This window comes from Mixophyes fleayi, chromosome 4, assembly GCF_038048845.1.
Source record: "Mixophyes fleayi isolate aMixFle1 chromosome 4, aMixFle1.hap1, whole genome shotgun sequence".
Lineage (NCBI taxonomy): Eukaryota > Metazoa > Chordata > Amphibia > Anura > Limnodynastidae > Mixophyes > Mixophyes fleayi.
The window spans coordinates 117519817-117533660 of NC_134405.1; the positions used below are offsets into that span (position 1 = coordinate 117519817).

Consider the following 13844-nt stretch of genomic DNA (forward strand, 5'->3'; position numbering starts at 1 on the left):
CCAGACACTGAAAGGCGCTGGTTATTTGGATTTGCTTGTTATCGCTTATAACACTTTTTCTTAGATTAAAATGCTTGCTGATATTTTAATACAAATATGTTTCTTTCTTTGAATAAATGTATTGTTTTAACTTATAACGTATGTTAAGGATAATGGGTGGCTCCATTGAAGGCTAGAGGGCCACCCTTGAGGCCCCTGAAGTATATCAGGTTGCCCATCATTACAATAGGGTGTTCTCTCACATCTTTCACGTTCTGAATACCTTTCCCTCCAATGTTTAAGCACAGCACTGCTTCCTCTCAACAAGCGGACCCCCAGGGAATAGGAGACAAGTTACACCAGTGGTGGGCAAGAAGGGGATAGCGGCCCACCGAAGCTTACCTGCGGCCCCCTATCTCAATTCTTCACTGCAAATAGAGAATAAGATGGATAGGAAGCAGCTGGCTTGCTCATCATGTGACCTTCTCTGCACACTGCAGGAAGGTCATGCAGTACAACCAGAGGAGGGGGTTAGCGCAGTGCTTACTGGAGTACATTATCTCTGTGGGCTCTGGCAGTGCAGGTAAGTGTAAAGGGAAATTCGCAGGGCATAAAGTAGAGTATAAGAGCTGATAGTGACGGGGCATAAAGCTGAGATAAAGGAGAGATGACACAAAGTAGGAAGGAGCTGGGGGCTGCAGGTAAAGGCTTGGAGGACCAAATCACTGCTCTATTGTCTTCAATGTACTTTTAAAGTAACTATCTGCATCTGTTGTAAACTTGCTCTGTGTTTTGAGGCACCTCTGAGGCCACTAACCCCTCACCTTCCCTACTCACCCCTATGGTTCAACAAGTTAATCATTTTAAAATCAGTCTAAATGACAGGCACCCATTATTCCCATACCAAAATACTACCGTATCCTAGACATCACTGACATTCCCCTGTGAACCAGCCCTTCACATCTGCTGGCAAGGTGCATAAAACATCCAAGGCCAACCCCGAGTTGCTTCATAAGTTGTTCAATCCTAGGATTGTGCATTTTAGCCGGAGAAACTCATTGAAAAAGCCACAAATTCCAAATAGATATAAAAGTTCTATATTTCATTCAGATGGTCTTGCAAAGGATTACACTTCCATTCTTCAGCTACTAGTCACTGGTTGCAAGTCCAGATGATATTTATTCATTGTGTGGAGCAGAAAACCTGTTCAAAAACATGTGCCGTTCAGATGGCGGAGCAGGTGGTGAATTAATCCCAATGTAAATGCATTCTTTAGTGGAATCTCCAAAACTCTGCACGGCTTGTTCCAGGTCATATGGCATTTACAGAGGGGGCTGCTGTAGAGGTTAGACAGCACAGTACTGCTAAACTGCAAACATAGCAGTGTAGGTTAGATCAGGGTAACCAGGCAGCTATTTGCAAGTTAGAAACGCTGAAGGTCTGTTTGGTAGAAATAGAGGAGGTGATCAGCAGTTTTTGACAGCATTTGCTATCGTATGATCATTCTTCTAGTTTACAACGTAAGGGAAATGACACATAAAATAATAAAGGAAATATATGAAGGTGATATGTAGGATCATCTCAATTCATAAGCCTATTTATACATTGCCATACATATCCCATAAAGCTGTAAAACTATGGGTAAATACATCATTTAGGTCCGTATATAAATGTAATTTAGTTTGTATGTATAAAGTTTAACAAAGCTTCCAATCTAGAAGGAATGCTAGCAATTTGTAGTATTCCACACTGCCATAGCATCACACAGCCACCATGTCACTTCTTCTGCAGTATCATGGCAAGTTCCAGCATCTGAGCAACAAAGGCATTGTAATACCAGTTTATGTTTAGGTCATACGACCTAAACAAATCAGTCATGTACATATCAATTGCATATGCTCTTTGGCTTCACTGCAGTAGTTCTTATGTATGGAGCCTATGATAGGTAGATGGGGCAATACTGGTGACTTTAGATAGCATTTCAATCTCAGGAAAACAAAAAGAAAGTGTTACTAAACAAAAGGACCATGAAATATGAATTTCAACAACAGCATCATTTGGTTAGTCTACCGTCAGGATTCAGGGAGCCAATCTGTTTAATCAGAAAGCAACGTTACATGACATCAACCTCATCATTGGCAGTATTTTATATTGTGCCAGATGGTGTTTTGCTAAACATGTAAAAAATATGAATAAAATCACCAATAAAATAATGTTTTTATTCAGAAATCACCATTTCTAATTATAATTACAGCACACAGTTGTAAATAAAGGCTCAATATAATAAGACATCTATGGAAATATACTTTCGTTGTGATGCACAGGGCTGCTATTTGGATAAACAAGGTGTTAATAGGTGTCCATGGTTTTCAATCAGTTAACATTATATAAATATTATTGACACAGTAGCTAATATGGCATTAATAATGGTATATTTGTATTAACAAGAGCCAACAATGCAGTGGTTCCCTGCAACCTTACACAGACCAGCATACATACTGTATCTGCAGTACATTATTTAAAAAATGATGTATCCTATGTTGAAAGATGTTGCTGTTCCCTTATAGAGCTCCCACTATATTCAATAATACCTTGTATTTCTTCTAAAAACAAGAATGTGTATAAATATACACCCTATGCATGGAAAGCAACCCAACATATTTTCTGGGATTTCTATTTGTTTAACCTTTTAATGTATGCTCTTTAAGTAGGCAGTGCTAGCAGTTAAATAGGTCAAGTCACTCATAATTATAACTTCTGACATGGCACTTTAATGGCTCTGAATAACACATTTGACACCAGTCCCAACCAAATATGTAAAGGCTAGGCATCTGTAACCATGAGCAATTCACCTTCATTGCCATTGATCAAGCACCATAAAGTTTTCAAACCCTGATTAACACGGTTCACACTTACCAGAGATTTTTCATTTGATACGACCATCATAGAAGCGTAGCATAGAATTAATAGCCAAATTGGCAAGAAAAAAAATAAAGAAATAATAAAAACATTATGGCTGGTTCATTTATAAATAACTTATTGCAATAATATATTTCATTTATTAGCACAGTGTGCCAATTTATATCGTTGTAAATTTACTGATTCTTGATACTATGCATTAGAAATGTACTTATTTTATTATATGGTGTTATATTTCTTTAAATGGAAATGCATTCATTTCTGAGATATTGATTGATTTGTAACTTCTGAAACAGGATATCATGATTGGATTTGTATAACTTTTCTAAAGAAAGTCCCTCATGTTAATTAGACCCTTTCATCTCAGTGGCCATCAAGTTTGTTTAGCCTGTGTACACAGCAGGGAGCCGCTGCCTCTCGACCTGTGTGGCTTTACATTGTGCATCTCAGATCATTTCCGAAAAATGCAACCAGCAAATTTTAGGATATAACCGATTAGTGTAAATTTTGTTAACTTTGCATTGCATTTAAATACATGTTTTGGGAAACATATTGCATTCTGATACTAAAAATATCTCTGACGTGGCAGAGCCATCCCGGATTAGGGGGCTGGCATACCCCCCTGCTGAACATGTGTGTCAGAATGTATATAAAAAGAGCAGTGGTTTTGTACTGAAATGTATTATTCCATCTGTACCTTTATGGATGTCGCTAGTACCTTCAACTAGTGGCTTTAACTGTCCTTTTTAGGACCCTGAGCAAATAAAGATCACCGCTTAAGGAACTTGCTTTGAGCCTAATTCTTGTGACCTGCAGATTAGACCTAATCTAATCCGTTTTCTGGCTGTTCTGAAGTTTGGACCCAACTTTCCAGTACCAACGCTTTGCCCGCTACCTGCAGCTCTGACCAGTGTGATAGGCCAGGGGCAACCATCTACAGCAACCCTGATCTGAAGGCAAGAGGTCAGGGGTACCAGCAAGGGGGTACACAAGCAGCAACAGTTACCCAGAAGGACGCGGTTCTGGATGCCGCTAAGGAGTCCAGTGGTGGCAGCAGCTTAAGCCCCTCCTACTGCAGTTAGAGGGTGGATTTGGGATACAGAAAGCGGATGGTGGCAAGGCAAGCCCAACCGGTCCCCAGCAACATAACAGACAGGGTGGCATAGGCGGTCCACCCTGTCACACATATATATTGTAACAAAGCATAAACATGTGATTAGTGTCACACTTTTCCCTACTAGGTTGTTTTAAACAAACACTATAAAGCTGTATTGGTGCTGTCCTTCTTCATCATCATCATAATTTATTTATATAGTGCCAGCAAATTCCGTAGCGCTTTACAATTGAGAACAAACATTAATAAGACAATACTGGGTAATACATACATACAGACAGAGAGGCAAGAAAACCCTGCTCGCAAGCTTACAATCTTAAATAGGCTTCCCTATGCTTTGCAGACCGAAACCCGGGTGTAAAAGCACCATCATTTTTTGCAGGAGAAAAAGGCTACTTCCCAATCATAAATAGGCCACTAGGTGATACTGAGCCAAAGATCATGGCTAAGGGAACATTTCACATAAAACACTAGGCAGTTTTGCCCATCACTTATCAGTATGGACAAAGCTTAAATCAAATTCATATTTTTTCATATACTGCCAGAATCGGCAAGCCGCTGCATATTAAACAGAGGTGATAAGGCGTTATGCTGCCATTCTTCTTGCAGCTGCTTGCAGAGTGTTTGACGCTTAATATTTTTGATTTTGCAACCAATAGATTGGCCATGCTGGCGATTGTAGCCCTACAAGCTTGCTGGGACCAGTAGTGCATCAACAAAAATACATTTGTATATTTTTTAACCACTTATTACACCACACTCCGTGCCAGGGGTGTGGGATGAGCATTAATGTTTTCTACAGCACTGAGCTGTGTTCTTTTTCTTTTTTGTGTGCGTGTGTGTGTGTGGGGGGGGGGGGGGGGGGGGGCTGTTTTTTTTTTTTTTTGTTTATTTGTTTTTTTTTGCGGGCTCCAATCTCCTATAGCGGCGGTTCCCAAACTGTGCGCCGCGGCTCCCAGGGGTGCCACGGCGCTGCCTCAGGGGTGCCGCGGGCCAGCCATAAAAAAACCCCAAAAAACAGAAACACTTACCAATCCACCGGGCGCCGGGACCCAGCATCCGCCTCTCTCAAGCAGCTGCGTGAGAGAGGAGGATGCTGGGTCCCGGCGCCCGGCGGATTGGTAAGTGTTTCTGTTTGTTTGTTTTATGGCTGGGCGCGGCAGAGAGGACAGAGGAGAGTGACAGCGTGACAGGAGGGGGACAGAGGAGAGTGACAGCGTGACAGGAGGGGGACAGAGGAGAGTGACAGCGTGGCAGGAGGGGGACAGAGGAGAGAGACAGCGTGACAGGAGGGGACAGCGTGGCAAAGGAGCTGGGACAGCGTGGCAGAGGAGGTGGACAGAGGAGCTGGGACAGCGTGAGAGGGGCAGTGGAGGGGGACAGCGTGACAGGAGGGAGACAGCGTGACAGAGGGCAGAGGAGGGGAGACAGCTTGAGAGAGGGCAGAGGAGGGGGGACAGCGTGAGAGGGGCAGTGGAGGGGGACAGCGTGACAGGAGGGAGACAGCGTGACAGAGGGCAGAGGAGGGGAGACAGCGTGAGAGAGGGCAGAGGAGGGGAGACAGCGTGAGAGAGGGCAGAGGAGGGGAGACAGCGTGAGAGAGGGCAGAGGAGGGGAGGCAGAGTGAGAGAGGGCAGAGGGGGCAGAGTGAGAGAGGGCAGAGTGTCTGGATGCAGAGGGGGCAGAGTGTCTGGATGCATACAACTAAATAAGCATTTCTGTCCTGACCTAAATACTTCTTACAATTTTTTGACCCAACTACTTCTAAAACAGGACTGCTCGGTAACTATTTTGGAGGGGTGCCTTAAAAAAATTATGGAGACTCTAAGGGTGCCGCAAACTGCAAAAGTTTGGGAAACACTGCCCTATAAAGTTCCGTCCTGTACTGAAAAGGATGGTGTTTGTTGACATTATGGCAAGGGGGGTACAAACTGCACTTTCCCTGCTATTGTGTCACCAGCCCAGCATGTTATAGCCTAGTTCTGGTAGCTGCTCTTTTGGGAGGGGCACACTGTTTGTCACCCAATCAGTATCTTAAGATACCTGCAACTCTATATGCTACGTAAAATACATATTCTTCGTACGCAATTTACGTCTGCATCAGGCCCTATGTTAGCATCAGCCTCTCCTCCATTTACCTGCCAAGACAACAGGGCAAGCAAACATGTATTTTAAAAAAAAAAAAAAAAAAAGACACCAGTGTGCATACAGCCCAAGACATTTCAAAATCCTTACTATGGGTTTATGGGTACATTTTAATATCAGCTACATTAATAAAGGGACTTCAGCACCCTTATCCTCAATGTCTGGCTTGAAAAAGGAAGTGAATTAACCCATTTCCCACCAAAGAATCCAGCTACTGCTTTATGTCCACAGATGTGACTGCACTGCTTATTAGTGATGTCAGTTTAGCCGTTTAGAAAAATGACCAAATGTCTGTGCAGACTATAAAAGTTAAAATGGTGTATAACCTGCTGATCAAATCTCCATCAAATACACAAAGTAAAAAACAAACAAGTAGCCTTCACATACTCTATAAACAATAATAGTCAGGATTTCAACTTTTCCTGGCTAAACACAGAGACCCCCTAGCTAATGTATCGAGCCAGTTATTTTACCTACCAGTAACCTTTATACATTCTATAACGGTTAATTGTATTAGATAAACCACTTATCGATACTGTGACTAAACACTGTATGGAGGAAAAAAGTGACAGAATATTACAATGCCCAGATTTCAAAGGGCAAAAATCCATTACTGATATGACATACAAGGAAATTCTTATTTTAATTGCAGGTTCTCTCAAGGACTGGTAGATAGATCATATACCATTCTCTGTGTATAATAACGAAGCATCATGTTATAGAACGTCATCAACCAATAGTTCAGAAAAAGTTAGGAAAAAACAGTTTAAAATCAAACTCTGTAAAACAAGGAGGCATGGAGGGGGTACATCATAATACGTGTTACAGAATAACAACAATAATGGCTACAGTATCCAGCCTGTTGATTTGTGTGACAGCCCTATCACTTGTTCTCACTTCAGTAAATCTGGTATGAAAAATTAACTAAACATACCGACAGTCTTTCATTTGTGTCAATTATTAGTTGTCTGAGAATACTTTTGATGGTAAAACACATGCATTTGTGGACAGATAGAAGTGTGTACAACATAGATGTCAAAAAGGCTGACATGAGTTTTCCCAAACACTCGTAGGACACTATTCTGTTGTAATGTGAGCATGTAGTTATACATATAGGTATAATCCTTCCCATACAAACACACAGCCATTTAATGCTTGTATTTAATTATTTAGGTTCCATTTATCTTTCTTTCATTTGCTAATCATTAGTGCTCTGCAAAGGCAGAGGTTGCCCTGTTAGTGGACAGAGCATCACTTTAAAGAGTCCAAGGGGTAAATCTATCAAGCTGCGGGTTTGAAAAAGTGAGATGTTGCCTATAGCAACCAATGAGATTCTAGCTGACATTTTGTAGAATGTACTAAATAAATGAGAACTAGAATCTGACTGGTTGCTATAGGCAACATCTACACTTTTTCAAATCCACAGCTTGATAAATTTACCCCCAGGTTTCCCTGAGTATGGAAACCGAAATGAAAGACACATGCAGCCTTGTGGGTATCTTTTAATCTACCTTTCCTTTGTTCCATTTGTGGCAATGGAGCAGAGATGGCTACTTACATGTACTCATCTCTATGGACAGATGCCTCTGCAGTGCACACAACTGCTTCACCAAAAATGGATGATGGAACAGTCATGGGGTAAAATAGATCATGTTGTATTATCCTTGCTAAATCATCCACTTTGGTAAAGCTCACTTGTGCACTGTACCGGTGTCTCTCCATTGAGATGAACGCTCTGTATGTTAGTATCAGTCTCCTCTATTTACTGGCCAAAAAACAAGACAATGAGACATGGGTTTAAAAGACACCAGTGTGCATATAGCCTAAGACATTTTAATACATTGTGATAATGAGTATGTTAAAATTAAATATATTAATATAATGATTTCAGATTGTATGTTTTTTTTTACATGCTTTATGTTTGCAGTAACAAAGTAATAAAGCAACTCTCTGGCAGAAAACGGATGTACCTACTAATAGCCTTGGGTGTGAACACATACAGCATGAGTCTTAGGGAAAACAATACACCTGTGGCATGTTATTATAGACACACCTCTTGCTCCTGTCATCTGACACAGAATACGGCATCAGAGTGTCCAGCATAGGTATTTTCCTGCTCTATGAGTAATGGATACTAATTAGTTTCACCTGCTTTATCAAGTCTTTCCAAAACAATAGCTAACATTTTATTTGTTTGGTTTCTAGATATCATCATTCAGGATGTCCCACCACCAACCATCTCCCAAGAAGCAGGTCTAAGCCATTCAGGAAATGAACGAAGGCAAAAGGAGCAGAAACAGCAGCTTACACCCAGCTCTGTGTTCTGCCAAAACACTATATCCATTCACCTTGTTCATTCACCCAGTGGGAAAAAGTATAAACAAGTACAGCATGGAAAGCAGAGAAAACACAAAGATGGCTTTTTCTTTAAGTAGATATGCTTCAAAAAGGCAGGGAATTAACCCTTTCCCCACCAGAAAATCCAGCTACAGCTTTATGTCCACAGGTGTAACTTCTCTGGTAATTTGTGAGGTCAGTTTACAGGTTAGCTGTTTGTAAAAATAACCAGATATATGTGTGGACTATAAAGGTTGAAAATGATTTATGTCCTGCTGATCAAGCTCCAAATACACAAACAAACCACAAGTAAACTTAACATGAAAAAATATATAGTCAGGCCTTCAACTTTCCCTGGACTGAGCTAATTATTTTACCTACCAAGTGACAATATGTTCTATGCTAATACATGGGTTGAATTTATTATCGATACTGTGACTAAACAACGTATGGAGGGAAAAAGTGACAAAAATACTCTACAGTAGATTCCAAAGATCAAGAAACCATTATTGAAATCACACAGGGACATGCTTAAGCTTCATTGCAGGTTCCCTCAAGGGGCGGAAGCCAATTCAAACACCATCCTCTGGTATATTAAGCATCAATTAATGTTACAGCACCAACCAACAATCTGAATTAAAAATTAGAAAACAGTTTAAAATCAAAGTCTGTAAAACATTGAGACATGGAGGGCGTGCAACATAATTGTTACATGATAATAATAAACAATAGCAAAGGCAAGAATAATATTGATATTGAATAGAATCCCAAACCTATTTATAGAAGCTCCTAATAATATTGTTGGCTGTGCTGTAACAAATACAACACAGGAAAGAAAACAAACAGAAAAAATAAATAAAGCAAATCACAAATGGAACATTGATAGACCTTAAGCTAACTTCTCACAAACATATAACTGCTTAAAAATAAAATGATCATACACAAGATGAACATACACATCTGCCCTTGCTATAATGATGCTGTAACAAATATTTTAGCAGTAATATTTTTTCAGGGAGAACAGACTTCTTTAAATTTACTGATGCAGTATAATAACAGCCATGACACATACAGTGTGTTCATATGGTGCCTGTTACTCTAGAGAATGGAAGGAAACACAGGGCTGCTCTCTAGTAGCTCACCAACAATGAGTACAGTATGTCCTGTAGGTGATTCCAGGAATCACACATCTTTCTAGCTCATATTAACTTCCCTTAGTATTGTTTGTCTACTAGGCTCAAGACCAATTTAGAAATGATCAAACACACCATAGCCAGGTACATCATCACCCTCCAAGCGGGAGCCCTTTTATGTGTTTTTAGATTCAGTTAACGATTTGCTAGAAACAAACATTGTAGAGTTTAGAATAATCTATACAGCTGGCAATAGGCACCTACTGATATACACCTTGTAAAATATTTTTGTACACCACCTTAGTGTTTACTGAAAGCATCAAAGGTGACTAATGTCAATACTTCAACGACCCTACAATTAGCCAGCACATATTTTTACTGTAGCAAATGGGTGTTCAAGATGATTTGTTTTAATGTGTAGAAAATACATGTTGTGCTTGATAATACTGGGGAAAATACAGTAAATATATTATTAAATAAAAGTCTAACAACTCAGACAAAGGGTACAGCTACAAAAACAATTCAAATGACATCACGTAAAATACATTAATTGAAAACAGCACGTAGAGTAATAATTCGCTAATATTACTGAATGCACATGGGTATTCTTCACTTACCATTGTGCAGGTTTAATACAAGAAAGAGCAGCTAGGAGAGATGTGGTTAGAGGTCTTTCTTCCTAATGTATATCCTGTGTGAGGCTAGCATGAAGAGATCCTAAAGGAGAGACAGGGCGACAGGGACTGTCCCCATCCAGGTAGACAAAGTGCAGCAGCAGCAGATGAGGCTGGCTATGTGGATACCTCCCTCTCTCTGGCAGACGTGGAGTCGCTTTTAGTTCCTGGAAGAGGATCTGTCTGCTCTGCCTTCGGTTTCCCCCCCTCCCCAGTGGATGCTGAAGTTACACAGCTCCGGCTGATTTTTTTTTTTTTTCCTCCTCTCGATCAGTCATGAGATTTACAATAAAAACCAATGCACCAGTCCGGGCTATCGCTGTCCATAAATGGAAAACTAAGCTTTACTTTAGCCAATCACTGACAATTTGACAGAGCGTCACTCTTTCCCTAGGGAATAACACTGGATAGCTGGAGAATAAAAGACGCAAAGGCTTTCGGGTGATGTAGTTTTTTTCAGAGTGTGTCCCACAGTTAGAGATAGATATAGATCTTTAACGAATAGTTAATATCAAACATTCTTTTTCGGATAGACATTGCGATCATTTTCAAAAGGGAAAACTTCTGCAGCTATTGCAGCTATCATGGAAAAGGTTGTACTGCAAGTTTAATCAAGGCTTTCATAGACTGTCTTGTTTGCCTTACAACAGTGGACATTGCCTGCTTATCCATGTAGAATAACATATATGGCAACTGTTCCTGATTTGTAAGTTTTTTATTTTAATGTGTTCTGGATATTTACATCTTGTATAATACCCATATTAACTACTCAACTAGGGTTTCTAGGAGGGAGAGTCAAATTCCAATCCATATTCAATTTGCTTGTGACCCTGTACAACTCACCACTTGTTTCAATTGTTTCATGGTTTTGTAAGTGTTACAATCATGTAACTGTTATAATGCCATGTATACAGGGTCGGACTGGGCAGCATGGTGATGAAGGGGCACAGTAATATGTGTGTGATGGCACAGCGGTCTTGTGGCAATGTAATGTGTGTGTGGTAGGTGGTGGCTAAATGATGGGTGCTATTTTGTTTGTGGGGTGATGGTGGGGCAATTTCATTTTATAATGAGGACTATTAATTTGAGATGGGTTAGTTTTGGCGCTATTGAATGCGGGGCTGAGTTTGAGGAGCATGAGGTCTATTTATTAAATATGAATATGAATTACTTAATCGCAGTGACGGTTGTGGGAAATAGGTATATTTATTATACGGAAATGCTATTAATTTATTGCTGGGGCTGTCTGGAGGGAGGAAAATATTTATTTATTAAATGGGAATACTATCAATTTAATGTTGGGGCTGGAAGAAGTCTTAAGTATTAATTTTGAGTCCTATTGATTTAACGCCGGGGCTGGTTGGAATTTTCTAAATCTTCCCATTTTTTTTTCAAATAGGGCCCCCAACATTTCAGGATCCAAACAAGCCGCAACTAAAGAAACCAGCAGCCACAGCTGGTGAAAGTGACAAGAACAGGTAGGACAGTCTTGTCAAATGTTCTGAGTCTAGTGGGACAATCTCGATTTTTGGTGACTGTTCTGCCCAATCTAAGACTGTGTATTCTTTATATAAACACTGCATTCTTTATATACTATACTATGGTGCTAGCTGTCCTTCATGGGCTGACCACTCCCCCTCTAGTGTCTGGTCTCACCTCTTTGATGGCTGGCCACACCCCCTCTGGTGGGCCCTTAGCGTTGCAGTCTGTCACGATCTGCCTGCAGCTTGCTGCTTTGTATTGGCAGCTCGTGCCTCCAGGAATATTAGACTTTATTATTTGTGTTTCTTTTTATGTGTTGCAGCAGTACCTCTATTCACCAGACTGCTTCTAGTCCCTTAGGAGTTAACCCTGATGCACTAATTATCCCTGTCAGCTGGGTGTTTCCTATGTATACCTGTCTCTCCCAGCATTCATTTCTGGTTATTGGTGTTACACTCTGTGGTCACAGCCTGTTATTCTTTGTTGTTACTACCTCCTGCTGTGCTCCAGGGTTTATGCTGCTTGGGATCTCTACATACATTCTGCTTACCTGTATCCTCTTTGAACCTGGTAATTACCTCTGCATTTCCCTGCACTTGCTGCCTGGAATTTTTCCATACCTCCTGTTTACCTGCAACTGCCGTATACCTGGTAATTCTGCAAAGCTCATTATTACATCTTCTGTTCATACTCTTCAGCAAATAAACATTGAATGTTTTTCACCTTATTCGTGGCTCCTTAGCTGTATTTCTGCATTGATTCATGACACAGTCCCTCGCTGGGCCCTTCATGCCCCAGTCTGACACTGCATGTATGTATTACCAGTGGTCGTAGTGGAAATTTAGAAATGGCAGAATTTGATAGTTTGAAATTAACTTTAGAAGCCCCCAGTCTCCACACCAGTCCCCATAACATTAACCCCCAGCCCCCACATAACATTAACCTACCTACATGCTTGCTCTCACCATGCTCATAGCAAAATACATGACCGGGGCATACAGAATACAACATAGGACAAGACAGGGACATACAGAGAAGATGGCACATGGACAGACATGGTACCTGCCCGTGAAAGTTTACATTCTAAAAGGGATGAGTAAAGCAGTAGGAGTAAATGGGACGGATTAATTGGTGTTCATGATTTGTCTGAGTGGGGCATTGATGTGTTCGTGAGGGGTGCTACAAAGTATATGTACAGTGCTGGAGTAGTGAGGTACCTGCCACTCAAGGGAGGCGCAGACTGGGTGAGAATGCCATATTGATTGATAGATGATAAATATATTCCTCTACACCATGGCGTATTCCGCTGCAGTGAAAGAAATCAAGACTAACCCAAAGGAGAAGGTAAGTCTGCATAGAGCTCTGGTTTAGATGTGGATTACGGTTTTAATCTCCTCTCTGATGGGACTTGTTCTGGTGAGATAAGAAATACAATTGTATATTAATGTACAGTTTTTAACTTGTTATTTTTTATCAAATTAAAAGAATTTACTGTGACAGGTATATATTGTTAGGTCTGCTCCCCACTCTGTACCCCCACCCCCTTTTTTTCTGTACCCCCCCTTTAACTACTACAATTCTAACCAAAAATTATTGATGTTTAAAAGAAAAAAATAAATTATAATTTACTTCACATGGGTGGCCATTGGCCCTGTATTTCTCTGTTATTCGGTTGGTGTGTGGGTATTTTCCAGAACCAATAACAGACAGGATGAAGATTACAAGATTCAAATTGTATCGTTATTGAGGAAAGAGGATCCAATATTTCAGATAAGCCTGTCTTGTGTTTTTTAAAATACACATATTTTACTTTAACCTTGATAGTTACCCTCCTCTTACATGTGAGACCATCTGGCTGCATTGTTCACGACTCTGCTATGCATAGTCTATGCTGCTTAGATCGAGACCTGCTTCGCGGGACATAACCCTGTTCCCGAGTCTCGGCAGGCTGACCCACTTGGAAAGAGCTTATCCCCTACGGAGTCTCTGCTTCTGAGCTGCTTGGAGCACTGTCAAGCTCTGAATCCTGTGGTGTGGAGGGTAGATACCCGATGAGTGCAG

At 40.7% G+C, this 13844-nt stretch overlaps 1 protein-coding gene across 1 annotated transcript in view; it reads right to left on the minus strand.

The window, feature by feature from the left end:
• MYO1E (myosin IE) overlaps positions 1–10605 on the minus strand; it is a 138854-nt gene extending 128249 nt beyond the window's left edge. Inside the window, exon 1 of the mRNA XM_075208080.1 lies at positions 10245–10605. Within this exon, the coding sequence (XP_075064181.1) occupies positions 10245–10247 (3 nt within the window). The 5' untranslated portion in view covers positions 10248–10605. The remainder of the gene's footprint in view (positions 1–10244) is intronic.
• Positions 10606–13844: the final 3239 nt, after the last annotated feature.